Raw genomic sequence first — 20569 nt, 5'->3', positions numbered from 1 at the left:
TATATATATATATATATGTATGTATATATGTATATATGTATATATGTATATATGTATGTATACAGATATATATACATAGCTACATATATATACATGCATACATATATGCATACATATAAATATACGTATAAATATACATATGTATATACATATTCATACACGCATGCACATTTATGTATGTATGCGCGTGTCATGTGTATGTATGTATGTATGTATGTATTTATTTATTTATTTATTTATGTATGTATGTATGTATGTATGTATGTTTGTATGTTTGTATGTATGTACGTAGGTATTTGTGTATGTATATACGTATGAGCGTGCGTGCGTGCGTGCGTGTGCGTATGCGCGTATATGTGCGTGTGAGTGTGTGAGTGTCTGTATGTATGTACGTATGTATGTATACGTATATATGAATATACGTTATTTTTGTTTATACCTCATTTTGTTACAACCACTAATCTTATAATTGTATAAACCCTGTGGCATGAATTTGTTGTCGTTGCCCTATAGTTTTAGTTACCTAGCTGTGCATTTTTTATTGATATGAGAATGCCACACATATCGACCTAATTTATCATTTATAATTTTATAACGTCAACTACATTTCTGTTTTTGTTGTTATCTTTTCCTTTTATAATTTCATATAATTTCGTACACTTTTATTTTCTGTTCTTTTTGTCTTTGTTATCTTAGTCGTTGAATACAAACCACGTATGACATTATACGTAATTTAATTTTAATAGTCATTATCACCTAGTTACATAGATAATTATTGTATACGCACTTTTACTTTTACTTTAAAACAGTTTATTTCCTCGGTAACCGTAATAATTATGTGTGCGATAATTGTCATTTTTGTTGAATATTCCTGTACATTTGTACAATTAGTCGTTAGCTGTTTGATAATAATTAGATATTACGTTAAATGTCACCTAATTTAATTTCTTCCTTAACTTTTTTGCTGCTAATATTAATTTAAACATAGAAGTATCATCAATTGAATGATTATTAGCAATCTTTAAAACCTTGTAATAGACATTGTATTTAATAACAATACAATTAATTATTCATTAATTTTCTAATTTTAAAATAAAAGGTCTTGATTTTTATATAATTGTTTCTCATAATAATGAATTTATTATTACTTATTTTAATGCAGAATCATAATTGTGCAAAAAAATTTTAATTCACAAATAATTAGGCCAATAGTACGATTAATCAAGCTATAAAATTAGCTGATAATAAAATTGCCTCCACTAAATTCATTTTATTTATAAGACGAACGTTCTATTACATACTTTAACTGATTATTTTCATAAGTCCTAATAAATTTTCACGATAAGTTAATATATTCAAGTAATCGATGATATTTCCACATTTTTTAATATTACACAAGAACATAGATAAATAAACAAAATGGCTTTCACCCACTATAAGCAATTTATCATCCTTTAAAATATTAGTTGTATGCTATTGAAATTAATTGTTCAATAATCAACGCATTAAACTCGCCAGTCCACCTATACGTAAACACCTTCATTCTATCTCCTATTGGCTAACTAATTTCCAATTCTCGTAAAATTCTTCTTTTTTCTTATTCTACAGCTAGTCATTGAAGCCAAACATTTTCTTTCATTATCAATTTTTTTCATTCACTTTTATTTTAAGGTGGAGTTCATCCGATTTCCATTAATACTTTGGACGAATTCAAATTCTCTTGTAAATCCTCATTAATCCTAATTGAAAATAAATATTTGAGTGTATTATAATGTCGGTTCAAGGGTCGTTTATTAAATAATGATTGTTCGGAAAGAAAAAACTGAGCCCTAAGTATATCATGAAAAGTATGGACAAAATGTACAGAAACATACAATACGACGCCCACGACGATTGTATTTAAATATAAAATTAATATCTAAAATTAGATTCCAAGTTTCAATGCAATAATGTCTTATTTAGTTAACTATTTTCATATACAGCTGACGCAAAGTATAAAAACTTGCCACTGTCAACAGAAAAATTTCATACAAAATAATTATACATTTTACATCATTTTCCATCCCACCATTGTTCCTCATCATCTAAAAATCCCACTCTTCCCTTAACGTTCCATTAATCTTATCGAGCGTATTTCGAAATCGTCCAAAGCATAAATCCAAGTCGAGTACCACCAACCTTTCTAATCATTATCATTATTATTTTTATTAATTTTTATTCTCTGACAATCCGACCGCTGCGGCAGTGTCGTGATTGCGTTGGGCTTAGTTAATTTGTTTGCGTTGCTTATTTAGTCTGTGTATTATTTTGTATAGAACGCAGTGCGACACAACCTGTCTCTCCACAAATGTTTCATGCGAGTCGAAAACGTGAAGGGGGCCGTATGGACGGTGGATGAAGTGGAGTTTTACAAGAGACGCCCTCAACGCGCTTGCAGCACGACTGGGTACGTTGCCCCACCCCCGACCACCCTCTAATAGTCTCCATCTCGACACCCACCCCCCCTTATCACCCCAACCCACCAAATACAAAATATCGCGCGTCTTATCTCTACATATATTTATACAGTTATGTAAATATACGTATACATATATGTATATATATATATATATATATATATATATATATATTTTTTTTTTCATATTTACACACACACATACATATATATATACATATATATATATACATATATATATATATGGCTTTATAAATATTTATATAAATTTATATATGGATATATATGGATAGGTATATATAATATGTATTCATATTTATATATAAATGTATGTGTCCCTATATATATATATATATATATATATATATAAACACACATATGTCCGTGCATATGTACATATACATGTATATAATTATAACTATTACCAATACTTATATGTTCATTCATTATATAGAAAATTTTTATAATTTATTTACTTCGTGTTATTTGCTATTTTTATACGCTATATCGATCTCTCATATACATATATATTTACCGCTCATAGTAATGTTAAACAATTATGAACGATCGATCGATTGTTTATTTTATTAACAAACTGCTAAAACAACGACAATTATGCTCATGCATTATTTTAATAATAAATTAATATAATTTATTATCGATCGTGCATAATCGTACGATTTACATTTTACTCATTTTTAAGGTGTATATTTCAATTTTTTCTCTCATCATATTATGATTATGTCACAATATTTTATAAAATCCAGTCTCACCTCCACAAATCTCATAATTGCCAAGCTTTGTTCTATGTCTCTCCCACTTTCTCGAAATTTCGACTCTGTGTCTCTTTTTACAGTTATTTTGAAAGTAATCACTTTCACTAATTTTTACTATAATTGTTCAATAAGCTACGATCGGGAAAAAAGCCCAATAGAAATAATAATGACAACCGAGTGTTATCATATTTTCTATTGTTTGAAAATTTTCGATTTCTATTTGACTTTTTTCTCTTTCGAGCACTAAATACTAAAAATGTTTTAAATATATACCTATACATTCACCCATGCTTATATGTAATTTTTTAGAAACACATTATTTATAATCACATTTTAATGGCGCTTTTATTAACTTTGTACCTATTTATCTATCTCTTTTTCTATTTTATCTTTACGTCTCTTTTTCTCTAAGTAGATAAATTATCACTTATTCTGCTTCTATATATATATATATTTGTGTGCGTGTGCGCGTGTGCGCGTGCGTGTGGGTGTAGGGGCGTACATGTGTGTGTGTGTGTGTGTAGGTGTGTGTAGGTGTGTGTGCGTGTACACGTGCGTGTGTGTGCGCGCGCGCGCGCGCGTGTGTGTGTGTGTTTTAATTTTCAAACTTTTTTATATTTCAATATACATAGTTTTTTAAAATATTTATTAGATATTTACATAATTTGTTACATTTTATTACATTTTAATACCCTTTCTGTATATTTGGATTTGTTCTTCCATACTTTTAAATTTTCTTTATATATATTAGTGTGCGCGTGTGCGTGCGTGCGTGTGTGCGTGTGTGTGTGCGTGCGTATGTTTATATGTATCTCTGTAAATATTTGTACTCTTTTATAGTACAGTGCGTAAAAATATGCGTAATTTAATTATAAATACTCGTATTTTACGCACGAGTGTTGTTATATTCGTATAATTGCAATAGTTAATTTTATATAAAATATTTCTTAACCTATATTTATATGTGTGATGTTGCCTTAGTGATTTGTTACATTTATCTTTAACATTATTGGCAAAATTGTCTTTTATCTTTTACACTTACTTATAAGATCATCGATTAGATGATTATAATTATTTATGGAATTTATGTGTATGAATTCTCTTTGCAGTGTCGAATTTGGTACTGCAATATCTTATATTCTTAATGAGTAGACAATATTCATGCATTTTTATTATTTGTATTATATTTATCTCTATATAAATTTTTTTTCATATATGCGTACTAGTCGCGAGTTTTTCGAGTCGAGGCGCTGAAAAGGAAAATTCGAGGTTGTTCATTGCACTTTTATTTGTGGGTGTAGTCTAGGTATTATCGTATCAATTATCCAGCGTATATTTGCGATTTTACCAGATACACTTGAACAATCTGGAATTTTCCGGCACGTTTTACAGTCTATTTATATAAGTTTAAATAATATATTTTAATATATTACTATAGTTTAATATATAATACAGAAATATAATCGCGTAATAAAATGTTTAAGAGCTTGCATTTACTTTTATTTTAATTTAAAGCTTCCTTGTTGTTATAATATTTAATATCGCAGGCTATATTTTTATGTACATTTTATCATTATCATTGTTATTATTATATTGAAATTTTTTAGTCGCAATGTTTAAGAATCTAGCGAAATAATATGTTTTAATTAAATTTTTACGATTAGTAGTCATAGTTAATAGATTATTAATTATTTTAAATATTTGTGACAGTTACGTTGATGATTACAAGTATTATTATGTGCATGATTAAATAATTCTTAATGTCATTTTTTCTCCAATAATTGTACGTGTATTTATTATTATTACAGGACAACTTGGTCAGTATTTATTAGCTATTAAAGTTTAGAAATTAATATTTTGTATAAATATATACATGTAAATGTATAATGTTATGTTTAGAACATAAAATGTTCTTATAGTACAGTCAATGGTTTAATTTTATAAAGATACTGCCAATATAAATATTTATTTAAATTAAAATTGAAATTATATTTACATTAGTAAATTAATAAATGCATTAAAATTACTACTTAAATAAATATTTAACTAATAGATTGTTGAAGCACTCGATGGAGTATATACTTATTATTTTTTATACTTAATTTTAGTAGTTTTGTAGACTTAAGTGTTTTTTTATTATGGTAATGAAGCATTTTAAGGTAATCATTATAGAACTGTGCATTTATATATTAACGTGTAATATTTTTAACACACGCGCGTGCGCGTGCACACATCCACACAAACACAAACACACGTACAGAGGAGATGCATACAAATTAAGAAACTAATAAAAATTTCAGAGATTTTCATAATTTTATGAGAAGAAAGTTATGAATTTTTCAAAACAACAGTGTAAGTACCTTAACAATATGATTAGATCATCGAAAATCTTAAATTCAACGTTTGTTTACGCATATCAATTTATTCCTAGTTACGCATGTATCTTTAAGTATAATCTATCACAAATATATCTAATATCGTAGTACTTAATAATAATTAACGCTCTATAATAGAGAGAGAGAATCTAGCGACTCGACTCGGCAAACGAACGACCACGAAATGCAGATAAACGAAACTATTACGAAAATAATAGAGCTCTGAAGGCTCAGCCCCGTCTCCGCGTCGCCCGCCCCATAGTGTGAAACGAGCACACATGTATTCATACACATGATAATGATGCGTGGGTGGTGCGCGAGAGTGAGGAATGTGGCGGAGAGAAATGGTAGAGACCAGGAATTTGCCTAACAAGCATGCGGGCTTTGCAGCGACTAACAGTGCCTGTCTCTCTAAACACACGTGCATCACTATCTCTATCAGTTTCTCGTTTATCCTTCTTGCTCTCTTTCTATATTTATTTATCTATCTATTTCTTTCTTTATTTCTTTCTTTATTTATTTATCTATTGATTTATTGATTTATTTGTTTAAGTATTTATTTATTTATTTATTTATTCTTGTCTTTGTGTTGTAAATTGAATGTGTACTTATAAGAATTGGACGTGTGAATTACGGAACAAGCCGAATATGCAGCTAAAGGGAAAATTCAGAAATGTCGGAAGGTCCTTAGGGGGATCTTCGGAGCATACGATCATCGAGCGGCCTAAAGCTGAGGGATCTCTCACGGAATGGAAGCATCCGCTTTTATCCCCTCTTGTTCCATTTCTCTCTTTCTCTCGGATTTTCTCGATGCTTATTTAAAATCGTACTCTGGTGTAAGTTTTATCGTCTCTCCGACTACCCGATGTGCGAGCTAAAGTCTTGAGAGAAACTCTTTCGATTCGACGTTCGCGTTCATAAGGGCTTACACCAATGTCAATTGATTAAGCATAAGATTAGATAAGGAGATTAAGAAGAGAAAGAGGGAATTAACGAAAGAACATTAGCACGTTTATATTGACGTCACTCGCAAGAGAATATAAACAATTTCTCGTTACTTTTCATTTACAGTTCTTCTGCGAGCCACTTCCTTTCTCCCCCTTAAACTTGCAGTTTTACGAATCTCTTTGCATACTAAGTGCCTCTGTATTTATTTTCACTATTTATTCTCTCTCTCTCTCTCTCTTTCTCTCTTTCTCTATATTGTTCTCTCTCTCTCTCTCTCTCTTTCTCTCTTTCTCTATATTGTTCTCTCTCTCTCTCTCTCTCTCTTTCTCTCGACTCTCGAACTCTGACACGTTGTTATGTATGCACGCACTCACACACTGTCGGAGAAAGAACAATAGCCAAAAACAGAGAAAATTGGGGAGGCATTTCCGGAGTTGAATCCAACTGTAGGTCGGGTTGTGCGAAAATGATATCAGTTGCAAGAAATGGGCGAACGATGAACAAGCAAAAATTGAATTTAATCGAATTTATGCGTTGAAAAGAAAGCGACTTCCAAAGATACTTCGATATCTCAATTTTATTGATCGGCGTGTAATATCGCTATGTAATGCGGAATATAATGTTTTTCATTCTATTCAAATGCCTATCCAATAGTTCAGTCATCTGATAATTAAATCTGCATTGCTTAAGGAATGAAGCATTAAATTTAATCCCCGTAAAATTAGAATAATTAAACAATGCTATGTACGAAATCCGAGATAAAAATTTTCTTAGGAATTACGTATCCTCCCACGATAAACATTATAGTTAATACTCTGAAAAAAGTTAAACGACAATGTTTTGAGCCAGAATTCAGCATCGCAACCATTTATCTTATTACGCACATTGCACGAGAACTTTGAGAAGCTACTTTCTTTTCTCCATATACAAGAGTACAAAGTAGTGTAAATAAAAGAGCACCGCTATAGTGAGCGTCGCAAGGGCAAGAGAAAGCACAATTACTTCGAGAGAACGAAAATTTATCGACGATAAATCGATCAAAAAACATAAAGAAAAAGAAAAAAAAACAACAAGAAACAACCTTTGAACCTTTTTTGTACTCTCTTTTCTCTATTTCTTGGTGGTCTTTATCTGTGTATACAGAACGCGATCCGCACCAATCTATCGTTGCACAAGTGTTTTGTGCGCTATGAGGACGACTTCGGGTCATTCTGGATGGTGGACGACGCCGAGTTCGTAAAGCGGCGGCATCTGTCCCGCGGCCGCCCCAGGAAATATGACCCAACCCCATCACCCACTCCACCCCACCTCTCCGCACAGTAAGCACTACCACTATTTTAGAAAATTCTGCGCTGCTGGCTGAAAAAAAAAAAAAACAAAACAAAAAAAAACAGAAAAAAATCTAAAATAAAACATATACGAAAGAACGAAATAAAAAGAAATTGAGAAAATATTCAACAAAAAACATAATAATAGCAATAGTAATAACAATAACAGTCATAGTGTCATAGTAATAATAATAGTAATAATAATAATAATAATAATAATAATAATAATAATAATAATAATAATAATAATAGTAATAATAGTAATAGTAATAATAATTAATTAATTGATTAATTAATTAATAATAATAATAATAATTATAATAATAATAATATTAAATACAAGTAAGACGTGTACCCGACGTAGTCCATCTTGCTGTCTATGTCTGCCTTGCCATAAACTCTTTCTTTTATCCGCCTTCCACTATTTTTTCCGTATTAGCACCTACAATCAAGTTGTCCCAGACCATTTATGTTACTTTTCTTAAGAGTTCGTCAAATTAATCGTGTTTATTTATTATTTGTCAAAATTATCAAGGGCAAGAAAGTTATTATTTAAGTTTTTTTTTATATTCTTCTTACTCGGCAGGTGCCAGAAATTGTCGATATTTGTTTTATATTATGAACAAATCGAGGCTTTTACGTTTCTTTTATTAATTACATTACATACAAATAATTACATAGTCCTTTAAAGTAATATATATATATTTTTTAGTTTTTTTTTTTACAGCAACTGACTTTACAATATTGGATAGTTTAATCAGATTATATTTTGCACTGATATTTTTTGCGTTCGAAGTGCATTATTACTATATTATAATAAGAATTTATTTATCATCATCGTTTCTTACGACATATACTGGCTACATAGTGGCATCGATAACTTTCTTACTTTTTCATTATTCCATATATTTTTCCTTTTACAATTATCTGATACTTTCAATTTACCTTTTTTTTTTTGTCTTTTATTACCCTTTAAACTTCGTTATCCACTTTCTTTTCGGAGAGGCTTGAAACAATTTACTTATTTCTTTAAAATATAAAACATACAGTCTATACTCACGTTACATTACAATTTCAATAATAACTTATAAAACTTAGAACTTATAACTTATACTAGTGATATTAAATTTTATGTATTACTAGGACCATAACTAAACGTATTATGCTTTCATTTTGAGAATATATTTATTTTGATAAATCAATGAATAAATTATTAAGTCAATTTTTAATGCCAAAAAATTATTTACTAGCTCACGGTATATCTTCTAATTATCACTAATTGAACTTTTCTATATGAAATGTTCAATATAACCGTAAAATATAGATTAATTACATTTTTATGTACATGAAAAAAAAAATTTATTAAGAATCATTTAAGAACAGGATATATTACCTATTGTATTAAATATAATTTTGTAAGATAATAGTGAGTACTTTTGCAAATAAAATAGTGATTAAAATACAAAAATAATGATAATAATGAAAATTAGAAATTCATCTATCAAAGCCTCTCCTCGTTAAATTAAACTTTCTAATACTTTCTCATATTACTCAATCCAATAAACATAATATAATGCTTCATTCTATTATCTCTGTGTATGTGTGGTTGCGCCGGAAAGTGCGTGCGTGTGCATAGCTGCGTGTATACGCGCACGCGCGCGCATTTGTAAACATAGCTGCGTGTGTGTCTGCGCGGTTGCGTGCGTGCGTGTGAATATGCGCGGTAATGCGTGCGTGCGTCATCCAACTTTCGGATTAAGCATTATATTTATATATACTTTCCCTCTCCTCAAAAATACTGACAAATGCATAAATATGAACATAGACATATATGCGTGAGTATTATCCATCCCCTAGGTTTCACTCACTCGCTTGCAATCGCTTCTGTTTTATCCTACTTTCTTTTCTTTCTCTAATATGAGTATTCCATCCTTATATTTTTGTCGCTGCACAATAAAGCTTCAGTTAATACTATTGTATATATATATATATATATATATATATATATATATGCACATATATATACATATACATATGATTATATATAGATAGTTGTAGGCTTCGCTAAAAAAAAAAAAAAAAAAAAAAAAAAAAAAAAAAAACAACAACAAAGTATAAATGTCCCAAGCCCACAAGGTTATAAAATTCTCTGACAAGAGAAGATATTCGAAAAACCATCCATTGAACGATCGGACAACGCTATGGGATGCTTATGATTATTTTTGCTCCCACTCCCAGTTTTCACCCTGTTAGTCGCTTGCATGATGATAGAGAAAAGCGAATAATATTCCCGAAAAGAACGTTGTATCGCACTTTCTTTTCCTCTATCTAGTCCTATATTATTAAATGTACCTCGGCGCTTTTTGGCTTTACAATTGCTAGTTTTTCCAATAAAAAAAAAAGTTTATTTATGCTTGTATATGCGCCCATATATGTGTTCGAATGTGTATTTTATTTGAATTATCGTTATTTTCTTTTTTTTATTAATGCGAAATAAGGTTGAGTATCGAATCTTATGAATTAAAGTTGCAACGTTATCTTTAATAACCCTTACCAAAATATTACATAGAAAAATAAATGGTACTTAGATAATTTTATAATGCCACAATTACTTTAATAAGATAATCAGCAATTTAAAAATTGAATACTGTACAGATTGCATTAAATTTGCTGAGCATTTGCATTAAAATTTGGTCAGTAAATAATCAAGAAACTTACTTGTGATTACATAGTTTAATATCTTATTAATTGTTAAATTTAATTTGACTAATGTCAAATTGTTATGTCAATATTAGTTAAGGAGTTGATTAATTCATTCGTAAATAATATTTTATTTAAATATCTTCGTAAGAAATTTAATAGCAAATTACTAATACATTATCGACATTTAACATAAATTAAGCTACTGTTACAATTTATTTTATACCTGAATATTAATTCAATTGCTAAAAGTTTTGTAACTGAGTGGTTTAATGTTGTTGAATAAAAATTATTATTAAAAGTCTTAAATAAACAAAATTAATAAAATTGCAGGTATTAGTACAATTCTTGAATATTAATATTCAGAATTATCGTATATTTAATTAAGAACGTTTAATATTTATAACTGTTATCATCAATACAAAAATCGATTGATTATAGATCAAGTTCCAACAAAAATGACTATTTTAAAGTATTTCATCGTTTATTTTGAATCATTTGCGCGTGAATGTGGTTGTAATTTTAAGTAAAATTTCATGATTGCTGCATGACGGGGCTTTATCAGCTATATGTGTGTGTGTATATTTGTGTTGAATAATTGTAAGAGATCCAGTGCATTCTGTTTGGGATTCATCGCATCAAAATTAAGTAAGATCTTCATCATTCCCATCATCAACAGTCAAGGTATTGCCATAAAGTTATACATATAATAATAATGAATTTAAATTTATTAATCAAATTTCATTTTTAATCATTTCATGCATTGAAATTTTGATATATTTAACTGTGAATTCAATATTTTTTATATCTACATAAATATATTTATATATGTATATATATATATATATATATATATATATATATATATATATATATATACACATATATAGATGGGTGTGTAGTTTTAGACTTTTAAAGTTACTTTTATATCTCTTTATAAAATTTAAAATTTTTATCTTTTTATCTTCTTACAACTTTTACATCCCTTTCTTCATTTTTTACATATATATATATATATCTATATCTATCTGTTTTATAATCTATCTTTATTACTTTTTCCATTTCTCAAAGGAATATGAGAGTTGTATTTTGAGTTAATAAATTATGAATAAATTTTTATTTAATTAATATTTTTACGCTTGTCTCTTTTATATATTGAGATAGTTCAATATGTTTAAAAGTTAAAATAAAATTAAACTATATCCTATTAATGGAAGTAATCATATTAAAATAGATAAGAATACTAGCAATAATTCTCGAAATTATTATATTCTCTTCATTAAAATTAGTTATTCAACATCCATACCGCTTATTGATAATGAAAAACAAAAAAAGAAAAAAAAAAAACTCTTATATCTCTTTGAGATGCGTACTCCATATTTAAGTTTCATAAACGGTCGTTGGAGATATTTTATTCCTCGCATGCCACTTTTTATGGCGTATCTTGCAAACCTTTGACATTACTTATTATTCACCAGCTGAAAATTCGTTTGCAAGAGTTGCAAGAGTAAAGCGCGCTCAATATACTTTATCACAATTTGTGCGATAGTATATATATATATATATCAAGTACTCAGACATAAAGGAAATGAAATAGTCTAAAAGGATTGATCATCGACTGAAAACGCGTAAGGTAATCCAGGACCGTTTATAAACGATAAAATTGTTTCAAGTTTGAATAAAAATTAAAATATTCTATGTATAATGTGGATTAATAAAATTCTTGTTGAAAGTTGAATGTAGAAATTCATGAAATTTTAATTAATATTGTATTATATATTTATAATTAATTTCAATTTAATTGCTTGCAAATTCTTGATGCGATATTGTTATTGTTAATAAAAATTTTTTTTACAATAGTATATTATTCAAATGTCCTAAAGAGATTTTAGAGTTAAAAATTTTGGTAAATTAAAATTGATTGATTACGATTAAAAAAACGTGTTTGTATATAATTTAAATAATTTCTCGATGAATGGTAAATATATATTTAAACAAACAAACAAATAAACTCGAAGCTTTGGAGTATTGCTTTTCAATTTTACAATTTTTAACATTTTCTACTCGATCTGTCGCTGTCAATTGATTGCAGAAGTAAAAGGTGTAATAGGTAAACAATTTTTAAAAGAATTTTATATTACTTCTTTTTACCATTTTAAAATTTTTAAACATTTTAAATTTATTATCTTTACTTTATCACAACTATTTATTATTATTAATCTCTCTCTCTCTCTCTCTCTCTCTCTCTCTCTCTCTCTCTCTTTCATTCCACCTATAGACTTTATATCTTTCTTTGTCTCTAATACTTTTAATATGTGTATTCTCTTAACTTTCAACTTACTTTAAACTATATTATTCTATTCATTAATCTATATAATTAACGTAGAAGAGCGTTAACACGTAGCTTTTTTCGTTAACACATAGCTTTTTTCTTATTTTATATATATATATATATATATATATATATATATATATATATATATATATTTATATTTATGTACTCCTTTTCAACCCTTTTTTTACTAAATTATATATATATATATACTTCTGTTTATATTATATTAAATTTATGACACTCTATCACACAATATAAACATACTTATATCTCGAATAAGCACACATACCCAATTTGTACTCGCACACTTATTTCCAGGAATATAATAAAAATGCATGCGAATGGACGTGTCGCAAACCTTACTAATAATAATTTTTTTTCTGTTTTTTCATACTAGGGGTGTACCCTCGAAGAGTCCCACACTCACGCACAGTCCAACTATGTACGGTGATGCTCTGAATGCGAATCTTCAGGTACCTATTGTATTGTTTATCTTCGCTCTTTCCGACAATTATTTTAGCACATATCAATGAAGCAGCATAATTATTTGTAAAAGCCGTGATTATATTTAACATCGATTAAGTAGATTTCAGATACGTTTATTAATGTTTGAATGAGCTCCTTGGGTTTGTTCAATCAACAGTGACAAGAACCTCAAGGATATAATTCATAAAAGACTTTTTTCATTGGTCTTATTTTTTCAATGAATTGTAATAACGCATTATTAATAATCGTAATTCTTGCTCATATTTTCGCTTGAATTGTAGCTAATTATGTGGATGCCTTTTGAGTATTTCCAGGCTGCACTCGGCGAATCAAACATGGGGTTTCTTAACAACTCGATGTGCACGTCGACAGCAACGAGTCCTGACAAAGAGCACACCTTACCTCACAATGATTTAATGTAAGTATTCTTCTCGTCGTAGGTAATTACATAAGCTTATAATACTTGACTTTCGTTCGATATTTGTCTAACTGATAAACTCAAAAATATCGTATTATATTAGTTTGGAGCGATTTGTACTGGCATAAACAGAATTTATCTTAAAGAATGCACAAGATGCACAGCGCCCGAGTAATATGACTTTGGATAATAATAGAGTTATATCGCGTATATGTTGCGCTTCGCACGAAAAATGTAAAGTATTAGTGAATAGAAGAAAAGTAAGCAGAAGATGTAAAATTGATGGACGTGGCAAAAGCTGTGGAACGTTAGCTTGGTGGGCCTTTCTCACGCGGCTCCGCGTTCATTTCTCGAATGATTATCGCTAAATGATAATGCGCGACAGGTCGAGCGCGAAAGATTTCATAAAATACTACCCTAAGAAAATATCGTGAATAACATGAGGCTAAAACGAAACGGACAACAGCTCACCGCTGGACGAATCCGGGATGCACATAAAGCAGGAAGGTCAAAGCCCGGAGGGCGGCAAACTCTCAAGGCTGATAAAACGGGAGCTGATGGAGGCGCCAGCGGAACAGGACACGGAGGAGGAGGCCTGCAACGACGACAGGGACTATCCAGAGAGCCATGGCGGCCACGAATCTGGACCCGATGAAGACATGGCCGAGGACCTGTCCATGGCCCCGGAAATACTCGCACCGGAGGATCACTGTGAAGCGTAGTCGCGTCCGATTGGCCAGACCAGAATGTGGCGTCAGAGGTGAGATATATGCATATCGCGGTAAACAGTGTTTTTCCGTTAAAAATTACAAATTTTCTCGGGCATTTCAATCGTCTGCTAAAAGTCAAATGTTCAAATTTCTTAATTTCGTGAAAAAGCTGATGCGGGGGCAAAAAAACTATTGATTCATGGACTGCTTGCACAAGCTGCGATTTATTGCCATGACTCTTAGGATATCTAAATTGAGTGGAATTCCGAAACAAAGAAGATATATTATACACCACATTGAGTGGAAAAACTTTTCCTAGGGCCTTAAAACGATTATTTTTCAGCACTGCTTGTCGGATGCACGAAAGAGCTTTGGGACTTTCCTAGTTGCGGTGGAAGCGCTTTTCCATAACTATTTAACGAAGAAGAGCAAAGGACGAATTCTCATCGGAGCGGGTGGTGAACGCCTCGCTCAATGATTCGGCTGGACTAAGATATTTGCTTTTCCTCTGGATTATCGAAGCTTCAACGAAAGCGGCCGTAGCGGGAGACGCGGCACGGAGAGGACGATACTCTATCGATCCTCGAAGCATTCATTCGCCATATCGGTTGTGCACCGCAACGACGACAAAGCAAAACCTCGTACCTTTTAAGAAACGAACGAATCGAGAGCCAAAGAGAAGGACGCAGGAAGGACGAAGGAAAGATGGCCGCGAGGTGATTATTCGAGGCGCAAATGCGTCGAATCGCTGATTGTAGGGAAGGCGAAGATAAAAATGACTACAAGGACTATGATAACGACGAGTATGACGACTATGACGACTATGATGACTATGACGATTATATTATGACTATGACGACTATCACAACGACGACGACGACGACGACGACGACGACGACGACGACGACGACAACAGCAAGAACAACAACAACAACAACAATAATCACGGCGGCAGCGATGGCAACGAGGAGTGGAAAAGAGCCGGCGCCATTCATCGATCCATATCTTTAATCAAGCAATTAAGAAAAACAACGATGTATATTTAACGGAAAGACAAACAATTTAAAGGAGCCTCATTCTCATGTATATTGCGCATTTGATCGACATGTATAGATAAGTGAGAGGTGAGAATAAGGGGATGCGTATGAATGAGAAAAAAAAACGTGCAAAACTTTTATTAATACATGGTAGACATTTACTTATGTGTTTAGTTTTTTTTTCTTTGTCATTCTCCAGCACGCATGTGTATACGTGTATGTGTATGCAAGCGATAATGATAATATTAAATATAATAATATTATTAATAATAATAATAATAATAATAATAATAATAATAATAATAATTAATAATTAATAATAATTAATAATTATAATTAATTATAATAACGATAAAAAAAACAACAATAATAATATTAATAATATTAATATTAATAATAATTATTATAATAATAGTAATAATAGTAATAATAATTATTATATAAAAGCATTAATAGTAATGGTAATAATAATATTAATATTAGTAGTAGTAGTAGTGCTAGTAGTAGTGATAATAATAATAATTACGTAATCGCGAAGCGACGTTACCAAAAACTGTTGACAAGTGCGAGCGAGCGCGCGTGCATGTATACATAATGCAAACAATTGTAGATAAATATTTGGTAGGCGAGAAGACGATACATTTAAATGTTATAAATTAACATAATAGGCACACGAATATCTTTTTGTCGCCACTTTTTATTACGTTTATATATATACATACATATATATATATATATGTATGTATATATATATATATATATATAGGTACATACAGGTGCGTGCATACGCGTGTGTACGGGATTGAAATCCTAAAAACTTTTACTTTCTGTGTTATAACGACCTGCGAGCAGTGATAATTGTATATGATCTTGCTATTATAGGCATAATAATTCGAGAACTTTTTATATGTTTAATAAATGTATGGTGGAATTACGTAAGAACAGAATTTTTGTAGTCTGCAATTGCGAGATTTGAAAAATGAAAGCAGACTTTAAACAAGTTTGACTGAATTTAATTAATAAGGAATTCCCAAAAGATATCTATGTAACTTTTTAGTAACTTTGAAGGAAATGTTATATATAATGTTGTACATATTTTTATTCATGAAATTTATCATAATATGATTATCGGTATTAAGTCAGTTGTTGCTTTGAGTATAAATTTAATATTACTCTTTAATAATAAATCTGATTTTAATGTCGATTATAAAAAAAAGTTTTATTAATAAATTATAATTAAGATAGATTTTTTTTATTAATATAAATAAAATGACTCGGTACAATTTTTTTTTTAACAATTTGAATTATCTGCGAGTGAGCATTCAATCTTGCACCTATGGAATATAAAATTATATTTTTAATAAAATATACTTTATATGATATTATTTAAAATAGTTTTTCGTTTACTTTGATACGAAGGTATCGATTGTATTGGAAGAAAAAAAGTGGTGTAGCCATTAAAGTTAATGTTATTAAATATAAATTATTGATATTAAATGTCATATGAATCTTTATCAATATTAATTTTATTCTTTTTAATTAAATTTGGTTGAACTTTATTCTGCATGCATACTTCCACTGGATAAGTTTTCAGATATAATCGTGGAATTCCTAGGCTTGATGGCTGATAAAAATGAATTTCAAACTAATAATCTCTTATTTATTTAATATGTCGTCATATCATGTCTTAATAATTTCATGTCGGTTGTGTATGCTAATATCTCCGAAGCTTGAGAAATTAGTTTAAAAAAGAAAAAAAAGAAAAAAAAGAAAGAAAAAAAAAAGAAAGAAAAGAAAGCTTTCAATAATTACAATTATTGGACCCTTATTAAATAAATAAAATCACGTCTTTGTATTATGTAGACATTATTACATCGATAGGATTCAATCTATCAAATTCTAAAAGTAAACGGAATATAAGTAATATTTTTTAGTGAAGTCATATTTTTAAAAAATTACATTTACATTCAATACGAAATCTTGCTAGTATTATAATGCAATGATATAAAAATTGTACGATGATTATATAATGTATTTTAATTTTTATTATATATTGTTGTTTAAGCTTTTTAATAGATTGCAAGCCATTGTTCTTTGAATTTTATATAATTTTATTTTATCGTTCTAATTACTTATTAATAAATTAGACTTATTAATAATACCTTATTATATTAAACGATGCGCACAGGTGATGTTCTAAGCCTAGGAATTCTTCAAATCGTTCTAAATTCATAAAAAAAAAAAAAAAGAAAAAAAAAGAAAAAAAAATGAAAATGGATTTTGTCTGAAAAAGTAATGCGTAAGCATCGTTAAATTTCACTTGTATAGGTAAAGATAAAAATAAAAAAAATGCATACTCGTGCATAAGTAGTTTCGTGTTCGTGCATCAAAAATATCTTGAAATACGTTTTATATAAGTAAAACGTTTTGTTCGTGTGTGCACAAGTGAAAGAGAGACGGAAAACAGCGAACACATAAAATAATGCAGAAAGAAATTGCAAGGAAATTGAGTAAGAGATAAATTTTAAAATAAAATTATGTTAGAATGGCAAAAGTATAACGTCGTGATAATAGAAGGTGAAAAACAAAACATTTTAACCGACAAAGGAGAGAAGAACTCTGAAGTGATTGCAATTAAAGGCAACGTTATTTAACTTTCAATTCAAATGAATGGTATAAAAAACTTATATGAGTAAATTAAATCACTACGTATGCACCCTACATAAATACACATATATACGTATACGTATAGGATTATAAGAAATTTAGCAGACGAAAAATCAGTACTCCCAATTCTCCTTTAAAAAAGTAAAGCAAGAAAAAATGAAGAAAACGAAAAAATAAAGTGTTCCGTCAGTCCCTTTAAAATCTAATTCCGTTTGGCCAATGCTTCGAGAACTCTACTTAAGTAGACGCTTGCAAATAAAAGTGGCCGAGAACATTCCCACCGAAAGCCACTTACTAAAACAATGCAATTAAAAGGAATTATTAGGTAAAGTTCTAAATCATGTATTTTCACTTATAACACGATAATTTAATTAGCATTTGTTGTTGAATATATTGCACCGAGTTACTAAAGCAATGATGAAATACGAATTTTTGTAAATTTGAATAATTTTTAAATGAAATTTGTTTAAAGCAGTATGATAAGCATAATTTATAATAAATTTGCTATCTTTATTTGGTATTCTCGAATTTTTCGTTAAAACGTTATCAAAGGGTATTTTAAATACTAAAAATGTCTATTACCATCAAAAGCAAATATATGTTTATATATATATATATATATATATATATATATATATATAGAACTTTGTCTAATAATTCTTTACTCGTGTGGTGAAAAGAAAGAGAAATTTTCATTATATCATAATGATCGTGAAAAATTTTCTGTAGTATTAATTAACGCACATGGCAAAAATCAAATTTCTGTCATGCGCTAACTAGGTGAGAAGGAAATGCGAATTGAATTCTTTTAGAGATGTAAGTTTTTAAAAAATAAATAAAAATAAAAGGATTATAATGCTTTGCATTTGCAAAATTTTAATCAAAATTTTTTAAACTAAACGAAGGACAAAAAATTATGTACAATGTCTCAAGCAGATTTAAGTAAGTTTTTAGCGAAGATTTTACCTATCAATGTCTGGACGATAATCAGAAGTATCACTGTATCAGTATACTCAAATAAGTGGAATAAAAAAAAGAAAAAACCACATTCGTTGACTATGAAGTTGTATGCAATCGACGGTACATAAAATGTACGATTTATAAGAAAAAGAAAAAAAATATCATAAGTAATTCACTTACAAAATGAAAGAATTAAGGAATGTCGTAGTCGAAGTAATATAACATTCCAATTTTCTTTACATCATCGATACAACACAATATATTCATCAATTTTTATTCAACTTTTCAATTGCGGATGAAGAAGTACTCTGTTATTAAAAAAAAAACGAGAAGAAAAAACACGAGATGAAGGATATAATAATGCAACACCTGATAAAGTGTTTTAAAACGTTAACAAAGATATTTATTTCATAATCACAGATTTCTTATTTATATGCATTGCAAAGAAAGAAACAAAGTATTTTTTCACAATCATTTATAATTCTAGTTTTTACCTTTTTATATAAAATTATGAATATAATTAAAATAGAAACTTTAATTCAAGGGTTTTGATCTAAAGATTTCAGTGAAATAATATACTTTCTTTTTTATCTTTAAAGATGTTAAAAAATAAATTACTGTTGTTATTGTTAATATTGTACAGTATAGTTTGCTCGATTGTCCTAAGTCGGTTATTATTATTATTTTTTTTTTTTATTTTTTTTTTTTTTTTTTTTTTTTTTTTTTTTTTGTAAATCTACAAATTAGCCTTATATTGTTATATGCATTTATTACATATGTTATGTATATGTATATGTAAATAAATACGATTAATCAACTTGATATGTAATTTATAAAAATTTCATGATTAATTTTTATTGAATATAAAAATACTGTATATAGTTGTTCTTTCTCAGGAGAGAATTTAATAAATATTAATAAAATTTCCCGTTACTTTATATTTATCAATGGACAATGAATTTTCAATGGAAGTTAGATTGAAACCCTTGTTATGATTTGAGAAGGATCTGTCGATGTCATGCTTCGACTACAGAACGTGTGATACTTGTATACTCTGCATCCCCTGACTACTGTAATTATAATATCAGCCAGTCCAAGTACGAAAATAACCGATAGTTTTTCAGACACGTGCTTTTAGAATGTTAATTACGACTACTACAAATTATTATTTTCGTGCTTTGACTGTTCCTCTGCAAAACAACAAAAAATATTTAAAAACAAAACAAAACAAAACAAAAATAACAAAAAATTCTTAATTTATCAAATCTGATGAATGCTAATGTGAATTTTTTACTATACAGCAGAATGAAAGAATAACTCAGAAGTAAACTATGAATAATTCTGTTTTATTTATTAAGGTATCGCTGATGTAAA

The 20569-nt window shown here is 29.0% G+C and overlaps 1 protein-coding gene across 1 annotated transcript in view; it reads left to right on the top strand.

The window, feature by feature from the left end:
• The window catches only part of FoxP (forkhead box transcription factor P), a 375202-nt gene extending 359869 nt beyond the window's left edge, over positions 1-15333 (top strand). The window contains exons 16-20 of the mRNA XM_011506577.1: positions 2316-2446; positions 13315-13390; positions 13709-13821; positions 14288-14581; positions 14875-15333. Coding sequence (XP_011504879.1) covers positions 2316-2446; positions 13315-13390; positions 13709-13821; positions 14288-14543 — 576 coding nt within the window. The 3' untranslated portion in view covers positions 14544-14581; positions 14875-15333. The remainder of the gene's footprint in view (positions 1-2315; positions 2447-13314; positions 13391-13708; positions 13822-14287; positions 14582-14874) is intronic.
• The last annotated feature ends 5236 nt before the right edge of the window (positions 15334-20569 follow it).

The sequence above is a fragment of the Ceratosolen solmsi genome, unplaced genomic scaffold, assembly GCF_000503995.2.
Source record: "Ceratosolen solmsi marchali unplaced genomic scaffold, CerSol_1.0 scaffold6, whole genome shotgun sequence".
NCBI lineage: Eukaryota > Metazoa > Arthropoda > Insecta > Hymenoptera > Agaonidae > Ceratosolen > Ceratosolen solmsi.
This window is presented reverse-complemented; position numbering and strand designations above follow the sequence as displayed.